General features: G+C 34.7%; 1 protein-coding gene across 1 annotated transcript in view; it reads right to left on the minus strand.

The window, feature by feature from the left end:
• The window catches only part of LOC109827998, a 1,262-nt gene extending 617 nt beyond the window's left edge, over window positions 1-645 (minus strand). Inside the window, exon 1 of the mRNA XM_020395023.1 lies at window positions 587-645. Coding sequence (XP_020250612.1) covers window positions 587-645 — 59 coding nt within the window. The remainder of the gene's footprint in view (window positions 1-586) is intronic.
• Window positions 646-24,496: the final 23,851 nt, after the last annotated feature.

Raw genomic sequence — 24,496 nt, forward strand, 5'->3', positions numbered from 1 at the left:
AACCACAGGATCGTGAAAGCCAAAGCCAGAGAGTTCTCAGGAAAAGAAAATCATCACAAGACGTATCTCGAAAGTCTTCAATCACATCCCAAAGATCTAAGGCCTCCCACACTAAACAAGCAAAGGAGCAGACTAGGGGACACAGAGATCCCCCTGCGAGATAAACCAGCTGAGGTGGGGAGAGCATCATAGAACAGGCGCCAAAGGAACACTCTCATCTTCGGTGAGATCTCCGCCTGCCAGATCAAGGACCACCACTTCACCACCCTAGAATCCAAGGTGTAAGCAGCATCAGACATAGTGTGGCGAAGAAATTGGTATCCACTCTTGACTGTGTAGCACCCCTTCTCCTCATAATGTCAAATGAGTCTGTGAGGGATAGGAGAAGGGGACAGTGGGATAAGTGAAATGTCCTCCTGATCCACCTGCCAAAAGGAGTTAGCAATCAAATCATGATTCCAAATACCTGAAGCAGAGATCGGCTCAGCCACCCTCCTGAAAGGGTCGATTGGAGAAGTGATTGGCCTAAAAGAAAAGGGCCTTGGGATCCATGGATCAGCATTGATAGAGACACTCTGATCATCACCTATCCTCCATCTTAGACCTCGGGCCAGGAGCTCTCGCCCTCAGATAATGCTCCGCCATAAATAAGAACAGCCAGGGCCGGCACCGGCTGAAAGGAAGTCTGAGTCCCTGAAATACTTTCCCTTCAAAACCCTACTAGCCAAAGAAGAAGGGTCGTGAATGATCCTCCATGTCTGCTTAGCCACCAGTGCCTGATTAAACATCTGCATATCTCTAAAGCCCAGACCACCCTTTAACTTTGGTCGACACACCTTCTGCCACCTAACCCAGTGAATCTTTCTCTCACCAGAAGTCGATCCCCACCAGAATCTCATAATGATAGACTCAATCTCCCCTGCACAAAGATATGTTCATGATTAATTTTAAAATATATAGCAATTGTAGTAAAATGCTAAAAATACGCTTCATGGGACTTTATTCTCTCTGGTTAGTGTCTCTATTGTTAACTAGCTTATACATGCCTCATTTTTAATAATCCATTTTTATCATCTTATATATTCGACGGAACAAAATTTCACTAGAAAACAGCATACTTATCATCTTATACCTAAGGCAATACATTATCAAATCCTGTACAAACAAAGGATACTCGTAAAAGAAGAAAGATTGATCTTCACAAAACTTCACAAAAAAGGATAATATGCAAGATTTTCTTCACATGAAACATGATGGATGTTACATCAAAATTATCCCACGAGGTCTTCATGATTTTGAGTGAAAAAAATATAGAGCGTCCTAGACAGAAGATTAATATGTAATACCAGTAAATATTACTAAAAATAATCATTATGATCAGAAGATGCTATCAGCACACTAAAAACCCACAGTGACCCTTCCTTTTTTTTCTCCATATAGTTTTTCGGTTATTTTCATATAAACCTCTTAGATTATGGGTATTTACAAAAATAACTTATTTGTAAGTATTTATGAAATTACCCTTCAAATCATCAATTTAAAAAAAATAAAGCAATTAACCATCAACTTTGATAAACTAGTCTGTAATTACAATGTAAAAATTATCAATAGAATAGTCAAAATTTTAGCACTAAGTTGATGATTTGTTGATTCGAGGGGAAATTTTCATAAAGCTGATCGTTTGGAGGGTTATTTTGCAAAATACTAAGATTTGAGGGTCTTTTGTAAGTAAGAATGATGTAGGGGATATATATGCAAATAGCCCTAAAAAATTTATAAAGAGCCCTCCGTAGGATTTCTTTTTTCCCATGATTTTTTGAGGTCTTGATTTGATCACTGACAATACACAAAACTCTCACCTGTGCAAAAGAGATCCGCCGGACTTATTAGCTGCTGGCTTGTGTCTATGGAGAGCCAGAGAACGTAGGTAATTAATGAGGGGCGATGAGAATATTTTGTGCTTTAATAATGAGTTATATATAAGAGCTTAGATGGGTAGTGAATGATTGATAAAGAATACTAGCTCGGTAGGATTATTAGCATTAATTTTTGTAGATTAGGGCCCCGAAGCCTGAAGCCAAATAAAATTAAAGGTTACAAATACAAGGTATATATGCATAGCCTTTTGAGACCTAAACCTAAACGAAGAGACTCTCTAGCTAATAGTTCTGCATTACGATTGTATTCACGTTAAATATGAAAAAAGACACTTCAAATCGCATTATTAACATTTATTTAATCAAAACGTATTCATGATCAACAAATTAGTAGAGGGGTTAAGAAGGTTTAACCCCTCACTAATCCCCCAAACAACAAAAGTTTCCCAAGGATTTATTAGCCCTCACCTCACGTGAGGGATTATTCAAAGTTAACCCGTTATTGGACGGGTTAACAACTCTGCATGAGAAGGCAGAGTAAAGTTACTAGGGGTGCCCAAAACGCCCGTCGGCCCCGGACGCACGTCCGAGCCCCTGGCCGGAACCCGGCCCGCCTACTGAATTGCCCGGAAACCCGGGCCAGACTCGGGCCCGGTGCCGTCGGCGCCCGTCCGGGCCCGGACAGTATTTTTTTTTATTTTTTATTTTATTATATATATATATATATAAATATATATATATAATATATATAAATATATATATATATATAATATATATATATATATAATATATATATATATAAGTATAATTTTAGATAGAGAGTATATAATATATATATATATATATTATATATATATTATTATATATATATATTATATATATATAATAGTATATATATAATATTATTTTTATATAATATATATATTTATTTATTATATTTATTTATTTATTTATACTCTCTCTAGTATCTAATTATATATATAGTATATATAAGTATACTCTCTCTTATATATGTATAATGATATGTATAGCAGTATATATAAGTATACTCCTCTCTTATATATCGTATAATATAATAATGTATAATATATATATATATTAATATATATATATATATTTTTTTTTTTTATTATTATATATATAATATATATATATTATATATATATACTCTTAATCTAAATATACTTATACGTGTATATATATAGTTATATATATAATATATATATATATATATATATATATATATATATATATATATATAATATATAATATATATGTGTGTGTGTGTGTGGTGTGTGTGTGTGTGTGTGTGTTGTGTAATTACATTTTTTTATATATTAGCTAAAAGTATTTACAATTTGTTTATGTATAATATATGTTATGTGTTGTTAGTAGTGTTATATATTATATATACATATACATATATTGAATGACATGAATACTTGGGCCTACTTAGTATATAAGTATATATAAATATAAGTATATTCTCGCTATATAATGTATATATCGTCTATATAATTATATATTATGTATAAGGTATGCTCTCTCTTATATATGTTACATGTATACTCTCTGCTATATATATATATATTTAATGACGCTCTGCTCTCTTAGTATTAAGTATAATATAAATATACTCATCTCTTATATAAGTATATATAAATATACTCTCTTAGTATTATAAGTATATATATGTATAATATACAGTATAGCAGTGTGTACCCTATAAATATATATATATATATATATTATAATTATATATATTATATATATATATATATATATTATATATATATATATAATTATATTATATTATATATTATATATATTATTATATATATATATATATATATATATATTATAATATATATACTCTGCTCTATATATGTATAAAATATAAGTAGTATATATATATATAAGTTTATACTCTTATATAAATATAATTATATATGTAGCATATAAGTGTTAATGTTTATATATAAATACAATAGATATAAAATATATAATTTCTCTTTTTTTATACTATTATATAAATATCTTATATATGTATAATATATGTGTATATATGTGTATATATATTTATACTCTTATATAAATATATATATATATATATATATATATATGTTTATGCATAATACAATTTGTTTATGTATAATATATGAATGACATGATTATTAATAAAATTTTATTTTTATCATCTTTTATTTTTATAATTTTTTGTACTTGTAATTTATGTCATTTCAATTAATTTAAAAAAATTTATGTTATTTTTTATAATTTTTATGTATATTTTATGCTTTATTGTTTTTTAAATTTAAAAAAATTAAAAATAAAATAATCGGGTCGGCCTGGAGCCCGGCCCGGGCCCGGGTCCGGGCTTCGGTTTTGCCCGGCCCGAGCCCGAGCCCGAGCCCGGTTTCTCGGGCCGGTGCGAATGGACAAGTCTAAAAGTTACTCCGCCTCCTCACGCGAAGGGGTAACCAGTTTCAACAAAATATAAAAAAGAAATCAATTTAGTTGCAAAGTTTGACTTGTGGAGTTGTGGTTGGGTGGGATCCTAGTAAGCTATGCATGTATATGTAGCTAGTATTTGGTGCATGACTTTATGGTGATTGGTGTGTTACAAACGAAGTAAATGCTAGGTGAAGTTTGGCCTGATTAGCCCTTTCAAAGACAATTATATTTATAAATATAGTCTTTTATTGTGCTATAATATCTAGTGCACTTTGCCTTTCAATTTAGATTAGTTTTTTAATTTAAATTGATTTTTAACTAGCCTTTTTACATAATTTATTTAAATAATTCAGAAATGAGAATAGTTTTATATTTTAGATGAATGCAAATTCTAGTTAACTTAATCTTAATAGAATAATTGTTCGTGATTTTTTTAGCTATCAATAAGGTTCAAGCTGGTATTTTAGAAAAAAAAATGAGAGGGATTAACCGATCAAACTCTTATTTATTTGCCAAACATTAAAAAAATAACACTTCATGCTAAGTATCTAATCCAAACGAAATTAATTTATTTTTAATCCCTCGTAAAGGGTTAACTAAGTTAAACCCTCTCCTAACCCTTCTCTCCTAACCCTTTACCAAACGGCACCTTAAAGAATTAGATTATGCATGACTAAAACTTTACTATATCGGTGAACTCCCTAACTTTTCTGGCCCTTCATGTAGGACCCTAGAGGGGGGGGGTGATTAGGGTCAAGAGGCTCTAATATGCAATTTAAAACTCAGCACAAGCAAACCACAAAACAGAAGTGCAATCAAATAGAAAGAGATAGAGTTAGGAATCGTTATCCTTGACGCGCGATGTGTTAACGAGGTTCGGCCCGCTGACCTACGTCCCCGCTCCCCACTCTCGAGGAGAAATCCACTAACACATCCGGTTTGGAAGCCGGAACTTCTTGCCTTTAAATCCTTATCAGAGAAGTTCAGAACAAAACTGCTAAAACCTCACCCGAAATAGCGAAAAAGGGGAAAACGCAGATATCTCCCAAACCGTAAGGAATTTGGCAAAACGGAGGAAGCGAACCGAAGCCTTCGGCTTTGTTCGGATGGCTCCATCTCGTCGAGATAGGCGATTTTCATATATAATTCGTCCAATTCCGACTTACGGTTTGAAAGTTACGGCCTATTCTTCAATCCATGCTCAGGAGCTCGCCTGCAGCTCAAATTCGCCTGCAGTCCCAAATCCGCCTGCAGACCCAAGTCTGCCTGCTCGCCTGCAGCTCGAAATTCGCCTGCAGTCTCAAATCCGCCTGCAGACCCCAAGTCTGCCTGCAGTCCCAAACTCGCCTGCAGACTCAGCTCGCCTGCAAGCTCGCCTGTAGACCCAAGTCTGCCTGCAGTCCTAAGCTCGCCTGCAGACCCAAGCTGCAGACTCGCCAGCTCACTGTCAACTGCCCACTTGGAGTATGGGAACAGTTACATCAGTGGTCAAATCCCACAAATCAAGGGAGAGGGCACAATACTCCAGGCCCGTCAGATGGCCGTCCACAGTACGAATGAGCGGACAGGCGCCGAAACAGCCTGCACCCTCATAAATGCGGCTCACCTCAGTTGTCCAGGTGAAGGGACGAGAGCCGCCAACGCTCGGTGGTTGGTCAGATCCACGCAAGCATCTGACAGCCGTTGTCACGCATACGAGGAGGGGCTTTCCCACTCCTATGTAGCGTGATGCAGAGCACAGCTCTTCGAATGACCACTGACGGTACGAATGAACAGCAGGACATCTCTGAACGACGTGTGGTCACATCCCATAATTCAAGGAGCAGTCAAGCTGTCTCCCTCACATGGTCAAATCCCATGAATCAAGGGATGGCCCATGCCATCCCTTGCCTATTAAAACCCATCTTCAGCCAGCATGAAAAGGGGATTGGCTGTCGCATATTCTGCTGGCTAATCTCCTAAAGGTTGAACCTGGACCTTTGCCAAAGGCTCCCTCATTTGAGAACTGAAGCTCCAGCAGCAACTTCGATCGGATCGTCCAAGTGAAGCAGACTCGGCACGAGCACCGAGCGAAGCGTCCTATCGCCACCGAGGAACCCACGTTAAACAAGGAGGGCATTCCCTCCGCTTCTGTCGTAAACATTTGATTATTAGTTTGTAATAAGCCGTTCTTATCAATACAAACGAAGTTCCCTGTTTTCGGGAGATCAAAATTTACACCTACAGAAGCGAGCGATCAAACCTTCCTACAGTGAGGATCGTCTCAAACCTCCCATTCGATCAAACCCTCCTATGGATAGGGCCAAAACCAAAATCCCCTTTCGATTCCTCCAATGGTTGAGTCCCTTGTGATCAAATTCGAGGGGTACTTACGATCGTCCTCTTCTGGCGGTAATACATCTCGCGATGACTGCAGAGTCGTGCGGGTGGCCCGGCCCTAAGAGGCCGAGGCAACCAAGCCTGAGGGATCTACCCAAGTCGAGGCAGGGGGTTCTTTTCCCCCCAAACCAGTTGAGGCCGAGCTGAGATTCGAGAATACGGGTCTAGGAGCTACTGAGTGGGTCGATGAACGATCCTCGCATACCCCTGTGCAAAAGGAATCAGCCATTCGTGTCGACGCAGACTACGCCTCCGTCGTCGACATGAACGCCAGCGGCGACGAAAGGCTCTCGCTCGTCTCGAGGCGTAATCCCTCATCCCCCACGACAGCCTGAATTATTATTCAGGCTTGGGGGGAATCAACCTCTTGAGCCAGGTTCCCATTTTTAGCGAACCGCTCAAATCAGGCGAGCCTAGCAGTTTAGGCGAGCCCATCTCCTTGAGCCAGGTTCCCAGTATGGGCGAACCGCTCAAATCGGGTGAGCCTATCAGTTTAGGCCGAGCCCATCTCTTTGAGCCAGGTTCCCAATTTTGGCAAACCGCTCAAATCGGGCAAGCCTAGCAGTTTAGGCGAGCCCAACCTCTTGAGCCAGGTTTCCATTTTTGGCGAACTGCTCAAATCGGGCGAGCCTAGCAGTTTAGGCGAGCCCCACTCTGTGAGCAAGGTGCTCAATTTTGGCGAACCAAGGGCACCTGGCGAACTCTGCAGTTCAAGAGGTCTTCGTCAAACAAGCGGACTCCACCAATCTCGCCTGACGGCCCAAGTTCGCCAGAAAGGCGAAGCAACATCTCGCCAGACAGGCGCAGGCACACTGTACCAATCTCGCCTGACGGGTGAACCTCGCCAGCCTGAACCTCGCCAACACGCTCACGCTCAAATAGGGGTGGCCACCCCGTTTGCCGGCGCGGGTCTGACGTCCGTCTCTGACAACGACGACGACGATTGCTCGGCAACGGCAACGTCGCAGACTTCAAGCGCAATTCGAGGCAGGCACGTGAGTGTGCACATGACCGACATCCCTGAGGAGATGTCTAGGAGGCTCGACGAGCAACAAGCAACCATCGACTCCCTACCATGATGAGCACAAAAATCATAGAAAAATTCATTTTGAAATTCACCACCATGATCACTTCTTATCTTAACAACTTTCAAATCTTTTTCATTTTCAATTCTTTTAACATGATTTGCAAATTCTTCAAAACAATCATTTTTCTTAGCAAGAAATATTGTCCATGTAAAACGAGAAAAATCATCAATAATCACAAAAACATAGTGTTTGCCTCCAAGAGAGGTAACACGCATAGGACCAAATAAATCAAGATGAAGTAATTGCAAAGGTTTAGAAGTTGATACCTCATGAATGGATTTGAAAGAAGATTTCGTTTGTTTACCTTTGGCACAATCCTCACAAATTGTATCTTTTATGAAGTGTAAGTTAGGTAGCCCTTTCACAAGATTCTTCTTAGACAATTTTGATATTAACTCCATATTTGCATGTCCAAGTCTCTTGTGCCAAATCCAAGGGTTTTCATCAATAGCCGCAAGACACTTCACATCTTGATTAACTAACTCATTCATCTCAAAAATATAAACATTAGACTTGCGATTTGCAATAAAAACAATATTTCCATCCATACTAATGATGCATTTATCCGGTTTAAAGGAAATATCAAAACCTTTATCACTTAATTGGCTAATGCTAAGAAGATTATGATTCAAACCACTTACTAAATAAACATCTTCAATTGTGGGTGAGGGTTTCTTACCAATAGACCCGATACCAATGATTTTACCTTTCTCACCACCACCGAAGGAGACATTGCCTCCTTCAATCCTTGATAGGGTTGCAAATAACTCTTTGTTGCCCGTCATATGATGTGAGCAACCACTATCAAGGTACCACATCTCCTTACGTCGTTGCCGTGACGTTCCCTACAAAAGAAGAAGATGAAGGTGTAGTAGCTTTAGGTACCCATGTCTTGGGTCCTTGGTGGTTAGTAGTGTTGGTACCTTTGGGTACCCATATCAAACCATAAAAATCTTCATTGTCTTTAATTCTACAATGAGTAGAAATGTGTCCATGTCTCATACAATAGGTGCATACAAAATTTCTTTTGTATGTACGAATGTTGGAACTATGAAACCTATTTCTACCATGGTGATTGTAGTTGTCATAAGCATGAGTGGGTCTAGTTCTACAACCCTCAATTTCTAATTTTTCAATCTTTGATCTTAATTGCTTGTTCTCGAAATCGAGATCTCCTAGCAATTCATCTTTTAGAGCAAGAGAGGTTGTTAGTTGCTCTAGCTTAATATCACAAGAGGTATGCAATTTTTTGAAAGAAGAGTATTCTTTAGACATTCTTTTAAATTCAAAGTTCAACTCTTCTAATGCCATAGCTATGTCACATTGCATATAGAAAGATTCACTTTCGGCCTCGGATATTACCTCTTGTTCATTTGCCATGAAACAAACATTTGGGTCATGAAGAGCAAATTTGGCTCCTTCTTCATCACTATCCGAGTCACTTGGTTCGGATTCTTCCCATCCGGCATACATAGCCTTCTTCTTTTTGTACTTCATGTACTTTTCCTTGAGCTTGGGGCAATCCTTAGCGATGTGACCCGGTTCGTTGCATTCAAAGCATTTTCCTACACGAGATGAAAACTTGTTGTTAGATCGGGGATTAAATTTTTTGTTCATTTTGATAAGTCTAGAGATTCTTCTAGAGAGATGAGCCACTTCTCTAGAAAAATCAACTTCACTCTCCGACGACGAAGATGAGTTGTCACTAGCTCCCTTGAGAGCTATGGTCTTCAATTTTGGTGACGGCTCCTCAACTTCGCGTGATGACCCTTCCTCCTTTTCCTTCCCCTTGAGCTTCTTCTCATGCACTTTGAGCTTTCCGATGAGGCTATCAAGAGCTAAGGTAGTAAGGTCATGAGCTTCCTCAATGGCCGTAGCTTTGGGCTCCCATGCCGGAGTTAAGGAGCGAAGTATCTTGTAGTTCATCTCTTGAATGGATAGTTGCTTATCTAGACCATGTAATTCATTGATGATATTAGTAAAACGAGAAAACATAGCATCAATGGATTCATTTGGAAGCATTTTAAATAGCTCATAATCATGCATAAGCCCACTAATTTTAGATTCCTTAACTTGGGGGGTTCCTTCATGTGTGACACATAATTTTACCCAAATTTCGTATGCGGTTGCACACGTGGAAACTCTATTATATTCATTAGGGGAAAGACCACAAATTAAGGCGTTCATAGCCTTAGCGTTGAGATTAGCTAGGTGCCTTTCTCCATCGGTCATGTTCCCGACTTTGGACTTTTCCTCATATTTCTCTTCTATGAGCTCTAGAATGTCAAGGTCTATGCAACGAAGGTAAATTCTCATTCTAGCCTTCCAATAGGCGAAATTTGTCCCGGTAAAGAGAGGTGGTCTAGTTGTGGATTGTCCTTCTAACATATGCATATTCAAAGAGGCCTCCATTAGATCTTTTCTCTAAGGTTGTTAAACCAAAAACTGATATAGAGACCAAGCTCTGATACCAATTGAAGGACCCTAGAGGGGGGGTGATTAGGGTCAAGAGGCTCTAATATGCAATTAAAATTCAGTACAAACAAACCACAGTAACAGAAGTGCAATAATAAAGAAAGAGATAAAGTTAGGAATCGTTATCCTTGACGCGCGATGTGTTAACGAGGTTCGGCCCGCTGACCTACGTCCCCGCTCCCCACTCTCGAGGAGAAATCCACTAACACATCCGGTTTGGAAGCCGGAACTTCGTCTACACAATGATCCCACAAGATCTCTCTCTCACTACACAGTTGATCTCACAGATCACACTCCCTCACAGTCGATCTACACAAGATCTCACTCACAGCAGCAGAAGATAAATGCAAGACACTCTCTTTACACAAGCCCCTATAGCAAAGAGAAGAGTACTGAAGCTGGGAAGTGAAACACACACAAGAACTCAGAAGAACAAGTTTGATTTGAAAATTTTCTCAGGAAGAAACAGAGCTCTCTGGTTCTCTTTCAAACGTTAGGGCTTGGGGAAGAAGAAGCAGGCTTGGGGGTTTTTATAAAAGAGTTTAAATCAATAAAAACAAAAACCCAATCTTCCTATTTAGGAAGATAATCTACTTTGCAGGTTGTGACCTCAGACTGTGCCAATCACTAATAAGTGAAAGCACAGGAGTCGAGGCGAGAAACGACCGTTTAAAAAATCGCGGCTGACCAAATCGGTTGACCGAAGAAATAATCGGTCGACCGAAAATACCGTCGGTCGACCGACCGAAAAATTCGGTCGACCGCGAGCAGCTAAGGAAATTTGGTAAAACACGCAGAGACTCATCGGTCGACCGGCACGGTCGACCGATTAAGGGTTGAGAAATTCGGTCGACCGTATCGGTCGACCGACGACACTCTGGAGACATAGTGAAGAAAGGTCATCGGATCCGGCGCGGACCGGTCGACCGATTTCTGATATTTTCTGAAATCTGATTTTTGACCAACTTGAAATATTTGCAAAATATTTATTTGACCTCTGAAAATTCTGAAACTTTGTAAAATGTTTTTAATACTAAAAACAAACTGCTTGGAAAAAGAATTTTGCAGATAGGTACTCAAACTTGTGAAAAATAGTATTTTATGAAAAACGCTTAAAAGCACAAGTTTAAAAACGTGTGTGTGATTCCCAATAGCTTCAAGTAAACTCAGTAACTCTTTGCCTACATTCTAGCACTAGAGAGAAAAACAAAAGAAAGCTGATATCCTCATATAGAGAGCAATATACTTGAGCTTTGATATAGCTTGAATCGGATGAAGCTTTTAGTCGAATTTGTCGTTCTTGAAATAACGTTGCTTCATCTCTTGGCCTCCTCCTCCTTTGGATATCTTCGTTGTAGCATATATTCCATCCATCCTCCATTAATGGCACTAACGAGCTTGACAAATGATTTTACTACATTTACACTCAATAAGCCATTAGTACCGATAATGGTGGTTGTAAGAACATCATCAAAACATAAGGGCTAACACTTCAATGCTTCGAATTCCTACTCGGTGAACTTCCTATTTGGCATTCTTACCAATGGTGGTACAGTATCCCCTCTCCACAACTTTATTTGGAGATCCCCAACTCCCCTCAAAGTCAAGACATTCCTATGGATCCTTAGCAAGAAAAAGCTTCAAACCAATAATAGTTTGATCAAAAAAGGATGGTTAGGGGACTCATCCTGCTCTCTGTGCAACCAGGCGACGGAAACCCATGACCACTTGTTCATTTCATGCCCTGTTACCCAAGCAGTCTGGTCCACTTTGCTCCCATCATCTAACATCAGTCATTGGTCGCAGGAGGTGATCAGATTGTTCAATGACAAAGAAGATTGCTTGGACAGTCAGCATCATAAAGTTATATGGAGGGTTCTGTTCCCCTGCACCTGTTGGTGCATCTGGAACAGTAGAAATAAACTTATTTTCAACAATATTCGTTCTTCCTCTTTCGATATTGCCGCTAATTCTTCCCGTTTTGTTCTATACTGGACAGGGGCCTCTAAAAGCATGCGACCAAAGAGAATGTTTGATGCTGCTATCCACATTGGTCTGCAAGAGATAGCTAAAACATCTGGGAATGATGTTGTTGAAGAAAACTTCCCTTAGGGGGACGAGCTCCCAACTGTCTTGCCCTCAGCTCCTTCTTAGATATCTCAGAAAACTCTCCTCTGATGTGATATTGTTTTTTGGACTGCGTTGTTTTCTCGGATCTTCTGTGTTCTTCTGGCTGTTATGTCTTGGATGAAGCTAGTTTTTGGTAGGTTAGTAGGATGTAACGGTAGTTTATTTATAGATACTTTGTTTTTTACCTGGATTTCGGAAGGCTTGAAAGCTCGGAAGCTGTTGTCTGGAGGGTGACGACAAAGGTCCGCTCCCCTCCGCCAACATCTCCTTTGCTTCCACTCCTTTCCTCTTGTTAATCCATGTCATCTTTTGTACATTCTGGTTGATATATATAGTTTTATGAACGGGGCAACTCGCCCTGTTTTTGGCTTCAAAAAAAAAACTTTACTATATCAGATATGACCATAGGAGACATATACACACTTTTGAATATCCTAACTAATTAAATCACAAAGTTTCAGAGCCACATTTCTAATTATTTAAAAAAAATTACAGGAAAACAAAAGCCAAGCAACTGGACCATCCAAGAACCATTGACACATTTTAAGAAAATCTTTCTTAGGTTTATAACAAAACCATTTGTCAACTGATTCTTCCGTACATTAGGAATATCTGATGCATACTGCACAGTTTAATAAGGGCGGTCATGTATATTTCATTTAGCTAAACGTGACTTCAAGCGGTTGGACTTCACTCTCGATTAGTCCTTAATTATAAAAGGTAAAGATCATCCCAAACAACATTTTGTATAGCTTAATAAATAATCTATATTAAGATATGAAACTAAAAGGAGGTTATTCTTAGTTTGCAAAAGACACCTCCGTGTTTAGACACACGTGTTCTTGGATAGGACGTTCTCTTATTATTCCCTAATCAACTAACAAATTTGCAAAAGAGAATACGAAGAAAAAGTACAAGCACATCCTCGAAATAACAATCTCCAAGAAAAACAAACGGAAACTAATCTCATGCTGTCAAATTAAGGAAAAAAAAGAGAAAATTGCTTGGAGGAACCAAAATAAGTTTGGCTAAACAGTATAATGACCCACTCCCCAACAAAGGCATTTCCAAATTACCCTTCCCAGTTTAAAACTGAACCCAACCCTTCAAGGCTAACCCTCTTCCTCTCAAGACCGTCGTCGCTGCCGGCCACCGGAACTGTTGGATATCATGTCCCCATGATATAATTTTGATGATAACAATTTATTCATAACATGAATCACTATGTGTATTATTGTACATTAACATTTCGTACAGATTTTAACATAAACAAGTGCAAGATGAGTTCAAGGCATTATGAAGTAAAGAAGATAAAGAGCTTATGTATCAATGTAATTTTTACATTCTCTTTACTTAGAAATTTTGTACAAGCCTTGATCACTCACACATACATATACATAGAGATTAGAACACATTAACACATGCTTAATGTGTTGGTTAACAATAGAAATCACATATGTTAACCATTAGAGTATTTAGTTAATCATTGAGTCTAAAATATTTCATACATAATATTTTTACTTCTTAGTAGTCGACTAATTAGATTAGTAGTCGACTACTGAAGTTTAAGATCAAAATATAAGTTTCTGTAAAATTACAGAGTAGTCGAGTACTAAGGATTAAAGTCGACTACTCAACTTTGAATTTTGATTTACAGAACTTCTGTTTTACAGAGTAGTCGACTACAACTAACTATAGTCGACTACTGGGCATTGAAATTTATACTACGGAACATCTATTTTACAGAGTAGTCGACTACTAAGGATTATAGTCGACTACTCAGCTTCAATTTTTAAATTTCAGATTGTCTGTTCTATAGAGTAGTCGACTAATGATCATTGTAGTCGACTACTAAGATAGTTTTTCTAAACGTTTCAAGTTTGAATTTGAAACAATTTTTAGTCATTTATATCGTTTAATGAGTTTAAAAAAAGTGTCTTTTCAAGGGATATAAATAGATTAGAAGTTTAGAATTTTGGATCACGAAAATATACATATAAGATTGAATTTGTATGAAACTCAAGTGATAGAAAATCTGATTTTTACTTGAGTATTGAGAAAAACAAAATTCTGCAACAACAATTGTTCATCTTCATTTATACAAGATTTTGAAAAGAATTTAGAGAACAAAAGAGTCTATAAGCCACTGTTGCACATCACAAACTTATCAAGGCTTATAGGAGATTTGTACATTGATTCAAGGAAAGGATTCTCTCAAGTGTGAGAGGTGTAATCTCTTGGTGAAGAGATTGGTTGTAATTTGCATCATCTTGCAAATTGGTCAGGTTTGTGTTTTTATTTTGTAAGTTATTCAAAATTATAGTGAAAACTCTTAAGCGGGATTTGCTTGGGGACTGGATGTACACCAGAAATGTGGAACCAATATAAATCCTTGTGTTTGTATTATTGATTTTTTGTGATTGTCATTTCTTCTTTATAATTTATTATTTACTTTGCATAAAATTTTATAAAATACTATTCACCCTCCTAGTGTTTTTAGTGTGATTAGATCAGATCCTATATTTAGTATCAGAGCAAAGTTGAAGAAATAGCATCATCATCAGATTTAACTTTAAAATTTAAAGAAGGTCATTCTACAAATCGTCCTCCAATGTTTGACGGATTAAACTACAATTATTGGAAGTGTCAGATGAGAATTTATCTCCAATCAATTGGCGACGAACTTTGGAACGTTGTGGAAACTAAATATGAGAAGCCAATTACTCCCTTTACGGAATGGACAACATCTCAAAGAAATAATGCAAACTTGGACTCCAAAGCCATGAATGCACTATTTTTCGCTCTTAACAAGAATGAGTTCAATAGGGTGTCAACGGCCATATCCGTTTATGATATTTGGCACACACTCGAGGTAACTCATGAAGGTACAAGTGAAGTTAAAGAATCTAAAATTTTTGTTCTTGTACACAGATTCGAATTATTTAGAATGAAGGAGAACGAGAGAAGTTAAAGAATCTAAAATTTTTGTTCTTGTACACAGATTCGAATTATTTAGAATGAAGGAGAACGAGACTATTGGAGAAATGTTTACAATTTGTTCTTGTACACAGATTCGAATTATTTAGAATGAAGGAGAACGAGACTATTGGAGAAATGTTTACAAGATTTACCGACATCACAAATTCTCTTATTGGTCTTAAAAAAGAATTCACATAAGTGAAAATAGTGCAAAAGATTCTTCGTTCTCTTACTCCACAATAGAAAAAGAAAGTGACCATAATAGAAGAAGCAAATGAATTGTCAACACTTTCGGTAGAAAACCTCATTGGAAATCTCATGGCCTATGAAGTCCAAATTGAAGATAAAAAGAATGAAAATGAAACAAAGAACAAGAAAGTACTTGCATTAAATACTACTTCGGATAAAGAAGATTCAGATAATGATGAAAAAATGAGCATGTTTGCACGCAAATTTAGAAAATTTATAAAACAAGGTAAGTTTAAATTAAAGAATTTAAATTTAAATAACTTACTTTGTTTCAAATGTAACAAACCAGGGCATACGAAGAAAGATTGTCCATTGTTAAAAAATAAGCAAAAGTCAAATTACTTCAACAACTTTAACAATATTCAAAGTAACAAGAAAATGAAAGTTTTGGTGGCTACATGGGATGACAGTGATGATTCATCTTCTGATGAAGAAATTGAAGAAAATGAATGTGCTCATATGTGTTTTATGGCACAAGATGAAGTAAGTGATAATGAAGAACTTTTAGATGCTTTCAATTAATTATATAAATTTTTTTGGAGATTAAAGGCTTCACATAATTTTCTTAAAGGTGAAAATAAAAGATTACATGAAGAAGTTTCTGATTTTAATTCTTCCACTTCTTTTAATTCTCAAATAATTGAATTAAAAGAAGAAAATGAATCATTACTTAAAGAAAATCATGTTTTGTCAAATGAGAATGTTTATCTAAAATCAGAATGCAATAAATTAATAATTTGTATTAATATTTTAGATAAAGATATTTTTTCTATTAAATTAAAATATGATGATATATGTTTGAATGTCAGTAAATTTAATAAAGGTAAAGAAAATCTTAAGAGTTTACTTTCATTTCAAAAAGAATCTCAAAAGAAAAAAAGGTTTGGGTTTTCATGTTAATAATAATAATTCTAAGAAAACTATTTTTGTAAAACCAATTTGTAATTTACATGAACATAATGTTAAAAATAATATTTTATATGAAAAGAAATCAAAATATTTATCTATTTGGCCTCCTAAGGAATTATCTCCTTTAAAGAAAAAGTGTTATATTTCTAATTTTATTAAAGATGTTTGTTTATCAAACAACTTTTTAGGCAAATCAAACTCTTCATGGTTTTAGTTTCCTAAAGACTAATTTTGTGGATCCAACATAGCATGGGTACCAAAATTATAAATGTTTATCATTTTAGGTACCTAAGAAAAATAGGTGGATTTTGGATAGCGGTTGCTCTAAATATATGATCGGTAAAATACAATTATTGTCATCTTGTCAAAATAAGGATGGTGGTATCGTCGCTTTTGGAGATAACAACAAAGGGAAGGTCATTGGTGTTGGAATTGTCGGTAATCTAAATAAACCTATTATTGATAATGTTTTATTAGTTGATGGTCTTAAACATAATTTGCTTAGTATAAGTCAACTTTGTGATAAAGATTTTAAAATTGTTTTTAAAAAAGAATCTTACTTAATTTATGATATTGATATGATTACTATATTATTTAAAGGTCATAGAAAAAATAATATTTATGTTTTATCTATGAATAACATTTCTAATGAGCATTGTCTTCTTGCATCTTCCAATAATTCTATTTTATGGCATAAATATTTTGGTCATGTCAATTTTAAATATATTTCTAAAATTTCTAAGAATGATTATGTTAAAGGTTTACCTAAGCTTTCTTATAAAGATAGCTTTTGTGATGCATGTCAACAAGGTAAAATGTATAAATCATCTTTTAAATCTAAAGATGTAGTTTCTACAAGTAAACCACTAGAATTAATTCATATTGACCTTTTTGATCTTTCTAGAGTAACTTCATTAAATGGAAGTAGGTATGCATTTGTTCTTATTGATGATTTTTTAAGATTTACATGGATAATATTTCTTAAACATAAAAATAATGCTTTTAATGAATTTTCAATCTTTTGTAAAAGAATTCAAAAACAAATGTCTCTTTTAATTATTACTATATATAATGATCATGGAGGAGAATTTGAAAATAAACTTTTTACAAATTTTTGTGATAAAAATGGTATTTCTCATACTTTTTCTTTTCCTCGAGCGGCTCCACAAAATGGAGTTATAAAAAAGGAAGAATAGAACTTTACAAGAATGTGCTAGAATAATGTTATGTGATAGTAATTTACAAAAATATTTTTGGACAAAAGCTATATCTACAGCATGTTATGTTAAAAATAGAATTTTATTAAGACCTATTCTAAAGAAAACACCTTATGAATTATTTTATGATAAAATTCCTAAAGTTTCTTATTTTAAAGTTTTTGGTTGTAAATGTTTTATTTTGAATAGAAAAGATAATTTGGATAAATTTGATTCAAAATCTGATGAAGGAATTTTTGTTAGATATTCAAATCATAGTAAAGCATATAAAATATGTAACAAAAGAACATTAGTCATTGAAGAATCTATGCATATTTCTTTTGATGAGAATTTTACAAAACCACCCGTTATTTTAAATAATAATGATGATATAGTTCATACTATTCATGATACTCCAATGTTAGAAATTTCAAAAGATGATAATTTACAAAATGATTTACCTAAAGATTTTGTATAAGTTAAAAATCATCCACATGATTTAGTTATTGAAAATATTTCGGATAAAGTCACTACAATATCACATTTTAATTTAATTGCTTATTCAATTTTTATATCTATAATTGAACCTACAAATATAAAAGAAGTCTTAATTAATAATTTTTGGATAATTACCATGCAAGATGAATTAAATCAATTTACAAGAAATAATGTTTGAGATCTAGTTCCAAGACCAAAAGATAAGTCCATTATTGGAACTAAATAGATTTTTAGAAATAAATTGGATGAATCTGGACAAGTTAATAGAAATAAAGCTAGATTAGTTGCACAAGGTTATAATCAAGAAGAAGGTATTGATTATGATGAAACATATGCACCTGTGACATGTTTAGAATCTATAAGAATTTTACTTGCATTTGCATGTTTTATGAATTTTAAATTATATCAAATGGCTATAAGAATTTTACTTGCATTTGCATGTTTTATGAATTTTAAATTATATCAAATGGATGTTAAAAGTACTTTTTTAAATGGTTTTATTAAAGAAGAGTTTTATGAATTTTAAATTATATCAAATGGATGTTAAAAGTACTTTTTTAAATGGTTTTATTAAAGAAGAAGTTTTTATACAACAACCTCCAGGTTTTGAAAATGAAAGTTTTCCAAACCATGTTTTTTAACTTAAAAAGGCTTTGTATGGTTTAAAACAAGCACCCCGTACTTGGTATGATAGATTAAAAAGTTTTATTATAACTTCTGGCTTTATAATAGGAAAAGTTGATTCTACACTTTTTATAAAGAAAATAAATAAAAATTTATTATTAATTCAAATATATGTAGATGATATAATTTTTGGTTCTACTAATGATAATCTTTGTCAAATGTTTGCAAAGAATATGCAAGATGAATTTGAAATGAGTCATATGGGTGAACTCAATTTCTTTCTTGGACTTCAAATCAAACAATTAAAGGAAGGATTTTTCATCAACCAAGGAAAGTATGCTAAAGAATTAGTCAAACGCTTTGGAATGGAAAATACAAAAAGCAAACCAACACCAATAAGTACAACTACATCACTTGACAAAGATGAAAATAGTAAGAATGTTGATCAAAAGTTATATTGAGGTATGATTGGATCACTTCTTTACATTACAGCAAGTAGACCTGATATTATATTTAGTGTGTGTTTATGTGCTAGATTTCAGTCTAATCCTAAAGAATCATATCTTAAAGCTGTAAAAAGAATTTTTAGATATTTAAAAAATACTACAGATTATGGTTTATTTTATCCTAAGAATAGCACATTTGATTTAGTATCATATAGTGATGTAGATTTTGCAGGATGTAAATCTGATAGAAAAAGTACAAGTGGTACATGTTATTTTCTTAGACATTCACTTGTATCTTGGTTTAGTAAAAATAAAATTCAATATCATTATCAACCACTGAAGTAGAATATATTGCTGCTAGTCTTGTATGTGCACAAGTTCTTTGAATGAAACAAACGTTATCTGATTATGATATAGTTTGTCCCACATCATCAATCATGTGTGATAATATAAGTGTAATTAATCTATCTAAAGATCATATTCAACATTCACGTACAAAACATATTGATATAAGACACCATTTTCTACGTGATAATGTACTAAAAGATATTCAACATTCACGTACAAAACATATTGATATAAGACACCATTTTCTACGTGATAATGTACTAAAAGATATTATTTCTTTAACAAATAAACAAATTGCTGATATATTAACAAAACCTTTAAAAGAAGAAACATATGTTAAACTAAGAAGAGAATTAGATATATGTTCTTTGGAAGCTTTAAATTAAGTTATAAAATCAATATATATATATATAAATTTCCAGTCTGAGTAGTCGACTAATCAAGTTTGTAGTCCACTACATGCACAAGCACTTCATATAAATCATTCTATTAATTACAGTGTAGTCGACTAATTTGTTTTGTAGTCGACTAATCTGAGTTTAAACTGAAATCCAGAGTTCTGTCAATTAGAGTGTAGTCGACTATTCTTCTTAGTAGTTGACTACATCCACAGATTTTTCCAAACTTATTTTTAGCATATTGGATTTTAACCCATTATACCCAGAATCCAATACCCGTTTCACTTAAGTAAAATTCATCTCAACCACTTATTTTTAACCCTATCAATCCTAGCCACATATTTAAGAGCAAATCTTCACCATTCATGTGTTTCTTATATATATATATATATATATGCATTTTCAGCCTGAGTAGTCGACTAATCAAGTTTGTAGTCGACTACATGCACAAGCATTGCATATAAAATATTCTGTTGATTACAGTGTAGTCGACTAATTTAGCTTGTAGTCAACTAGTCAAAGTTAAAACTAAAATCCAGAGTTCTGTCAATTACAGTGTAGTCGATTATTCTTCTTAGTAGTCGACTACAACCACAGATTTTTCCAAACTTATTTTTTCCAGCATATTGGATTTTAACCCATTATACCCAAAACCCAATACACGTTTTACTTAAGTAAAATTCATCTCAACCACTTATTTTTAACCCTATCAATCCTAGCCACATATTTAAGATCAAATCTTCACCATTTATTTGTTTCTTAATTTAATCTTGACCATACAATTTATATTTTTTCTAAGGAAAGATCATAAAAACTAAATTTAGCCACTATCTCCTTCTCATAACCGAACCCTCTCCTTCCCTTCTTCTGAACCCAACAAATCCAGGTTAAGGCATCTTCGTTTTTCTTCTTCTTCCCAAAAATTTCCATCAAATTCCTGTTGTTCTTGATTTTGTCAACTTCTGTAGTCAACTATAACCAGTTCTAGTCAACTATTCCTAGGGTTATCATCTGTTTGGTAAGTTCTTTAATCTGATTTTTCTTAGGTTTTGGTTCTTTTCTAAATTATCATGTCTAGCGCTAAGAAGGCTAAGCAAGTTCATACAAATGTTAATGATGAAATCATTGTCTACTTAAAAAGTCCTGATGAAGGCTAAGCAAGTTCATACAAATGTTAATGATGAAATCATTGTCTACTTAAAAAGTCCTGATTTGCTTGAAGAATTTAACAATATATGTATGATGAAATCATTGTCTACTTAAAAAGTCCTGATTTGCTTGAAGAATTTAACAATATATGTACATTTGATGTTCTTCCAAGACGTTTTATGAAATTTGATGATTTCATCCCTTGGAACTTTAGTTCATACTTTGAAAATGTGGGATTACTTGAATTATTCTCTGCTAAAAATAGAAAACCCACATATCCATTTTAAGTTCAACTATTCTATACAAACATAGAATGTGTAGGAACTATAAGTGGAACTGAAAAATTAAAAACTCTTGTCAAATGAATGGAAATTGAATTGACTTCTAAGTCAATTGGAAGAGGTATTTCTCTTAGGTTAATCAGAATGAATGATGCAAATTTATTATCAAATCATATTTTTCTTCCGGGTTATGGTAAACCATTAAATAATTCAAACAAGCTTCGTCCAATTTCTTGTTTCATTGCCCGAATCTTAGCCTATAATATGTTTCCAAAAACCGGGAGTTTTCATTTCATTTTCCTAGATTTAGCAAAAGCATTATATGCTATAATAGGGAATATCCAAGTTAATTGGGCTGAAGTTTATTATGACAATCTTCTGATAATACCAAAAGGATTTCTTCCTTATGGTGCCTTTTTAACAAAAAAAATTTGATAAATTTCATGTCGATCTTGAGTCTAAAAATTCTGTCATTCGTTACATTGAGTTCTTTGACTCTAATACTCTAACTAGGATGAAGTTAACCAATTTTGAATTCACCAAGATGAACCTCAACCTCAACCAGAACAACAACCCCAACATATACCACAAACCACTAATGAAGCTGGACCCTCTTCTTCTCATATTCCACCACTAATGCCACCAATGCATGAATCTTCTTATTTCTCTAATGCACAGTACAATACAATGTCCGCTAGAATACTTGATTTGGAATCGGGTCAAAAAGCTTTGTATGATCAAAATATGCTTATGCTGAAAAGTCAAGAAGCTTTAACCAACAAATTTGATATTCTGGAAATAAAGTTTGACACAATTAATATGAAGATTGATACCTTGGACATGAAGATTCAGTGCCTACTTCCAAGGAAATCAACCTCCTCCAGGACCTTCATATTAGAGAAACATGCGTCATGTAGTGTTTGGCTTTAGTTTCATGTTTATGTTAAAAACTATGTGTTATATTGGTTTGTTTAAGTTTATGTGTCAAAAACTATGTGTTAGTTGCTTTAAGACTTATGTAATATGTTGTTTGTTGTTTTTATGTTTATGTTGCTTATGACTATGTATGAATTTATGCTTCTTTTAATCATGCTTACTAGGTTTATATTTCATATTTTCTGTTCATGAGATACTTTTATTAAAAACAGATTGTGAAGATGGAAATTGTCGAAATTTTGATATTTATGACAAGCCTTTGCTTACCCATATGGATGGGTGAAGTGATGGACTATGTTCACAATTTGGAAGATCTTTTTGAAGTATTAGCTCATGAAGGGGAAATTATAACATGTTTAGGATAGATGTCTATTTCTTTTTGTTAATAATAAAGGGGGAGAATGATATTAGAATTATGTTATATACAATCAAAAATATAAATTGTAGACTCTAATATGCTTTTATACAGGAGGAGTAAGTATATTTATTTATTAATGTCTATTTCTTTTAAAAATATACTTACATATGCATAAATTATTTATCATCATCAAATAGGGGAGAATGTTGGAGATCATGTCCCCATGATATAATTTTGATAATAATAATTTATTCATAACATGAATCACTATGTCTATTATTATGCACTAATATTTCAGTACAGATTTTAACATGAACAAGTGCAAGATGAGTTCAAGGCATCATGAAGTAAAGAAGATAAAGAGCTTATGTATCAATGTAATTTTTACATTCTCTTACTTAGAAATTTTGTACAAGCCTTGATCACTCACACATACATACACATAGAGATTAGAACACATTAACACATACTTAATGTGTTGGTTAACAATAGAAATCTCCTATGTTAACCATTAGAATATTTAGTTAATCATTGAGTCTAAAATATTTCATACATAACATTTTCACTTCTTAGTAATCGACTAATTAGATTAGTGGTCGACTACTGAAGTTTAAGATCAAAATATAAGTTTTTGTAAAATTACAGAGTAGTCGACTACTAAGGATTATAGTCGACTACTCAACTTTGAATTTTGATTTACAGAACTTCTGTTTTACAGAGTAGTCAACTACAACTAACTATAGTCGACTACTGGGCATTGAAATTTATATTACAGAACATCTGTTTTACAGAGTAGTCGACTACTAAGTGTTTTCGTCAAAAGTTGCATTCATCATTGATTTCATTAAACTTCAAACGTTACAAATGAATTCAAATAACAAAGAATTAAAAAATTACAACTTTCTTGAAAATAAACACAAGATCCGTTTATCGTCTCTTACTTGCGTGGGTCTTTAGCCTGTGACGGGGACGTCGATATCCGTGGACCACCTGGCAATCAGATCTGGTTCAGAGCTTCGTCGATCCGCGAGAAGATCTAGAAACTGAAGCGCCTATCTTGAAAAAAGCGAGATATTTACTCTTCTTAGGATTACCGACGAGGGGTAATGCTAAGGAACGGATGCGGGTGATGTAGATCTGATGAAGAACCCTCTTGTGTTGAAGTGTTCGATCACTCTTCGCTCCGGCAGGGCTTCGCCAATTCTCCAAAAATCCAGCTCTGAAAAAATGAGGCCTAAGGCTTGTATTTATAGGCATGAGGGATAACAGAGCGGTTAAAACGGACTACAGGGCCCAAATCCGCGTTGGGACACCCCTGAGGTGTCTCGAAAAATCCAAGACACCCTTGGGGTGTCTCGAAAAATCCGAGACACCCCAGGGGTGTCTTGGAAATTCTGAGACACCCCTAGGGTGTCTCGGAAAATCTGAGACACCCTTGGGGTGTCTCAGAAAATCCAAGACACCCCTGGGGTGTCTCGCATTGACCGAGACGCTCCGTTGAGGTGTATTCGTCCGCTTCCGCTGTAAATTCTTCGTCCGAACTCGGATTTTAGTGATTCGAAGTGCGTTGGAAGTCTGACGAAGAGTTCTATCAGCTCCAATGGTTGGATTATCTGTAGGATGAACGAGACACGAAGGGCATTGTTCCTTTTATAAACATCGCGGGGCTCTCGATTAGCCCGTGCCTTCGTAGTTCGTCGATTCACTTCAATCGTTCATCGA

This window comes from Asparagus officinalis, unplaced genomic scaffold, assembly GCF_001876935.1.
Source record: "Asparagus officinalis unplaced genomic scaffold, Aspof.V1 AsparagusV1_Un609, whole genome shotgun sequence".
Taxonomy (NCBI): Eukaryota; Viridiplantae; Streptophyta; class Magnoliopsida; order Asparagales; family Asparagaceae; genus Asparagus; species Asparagus officinalis.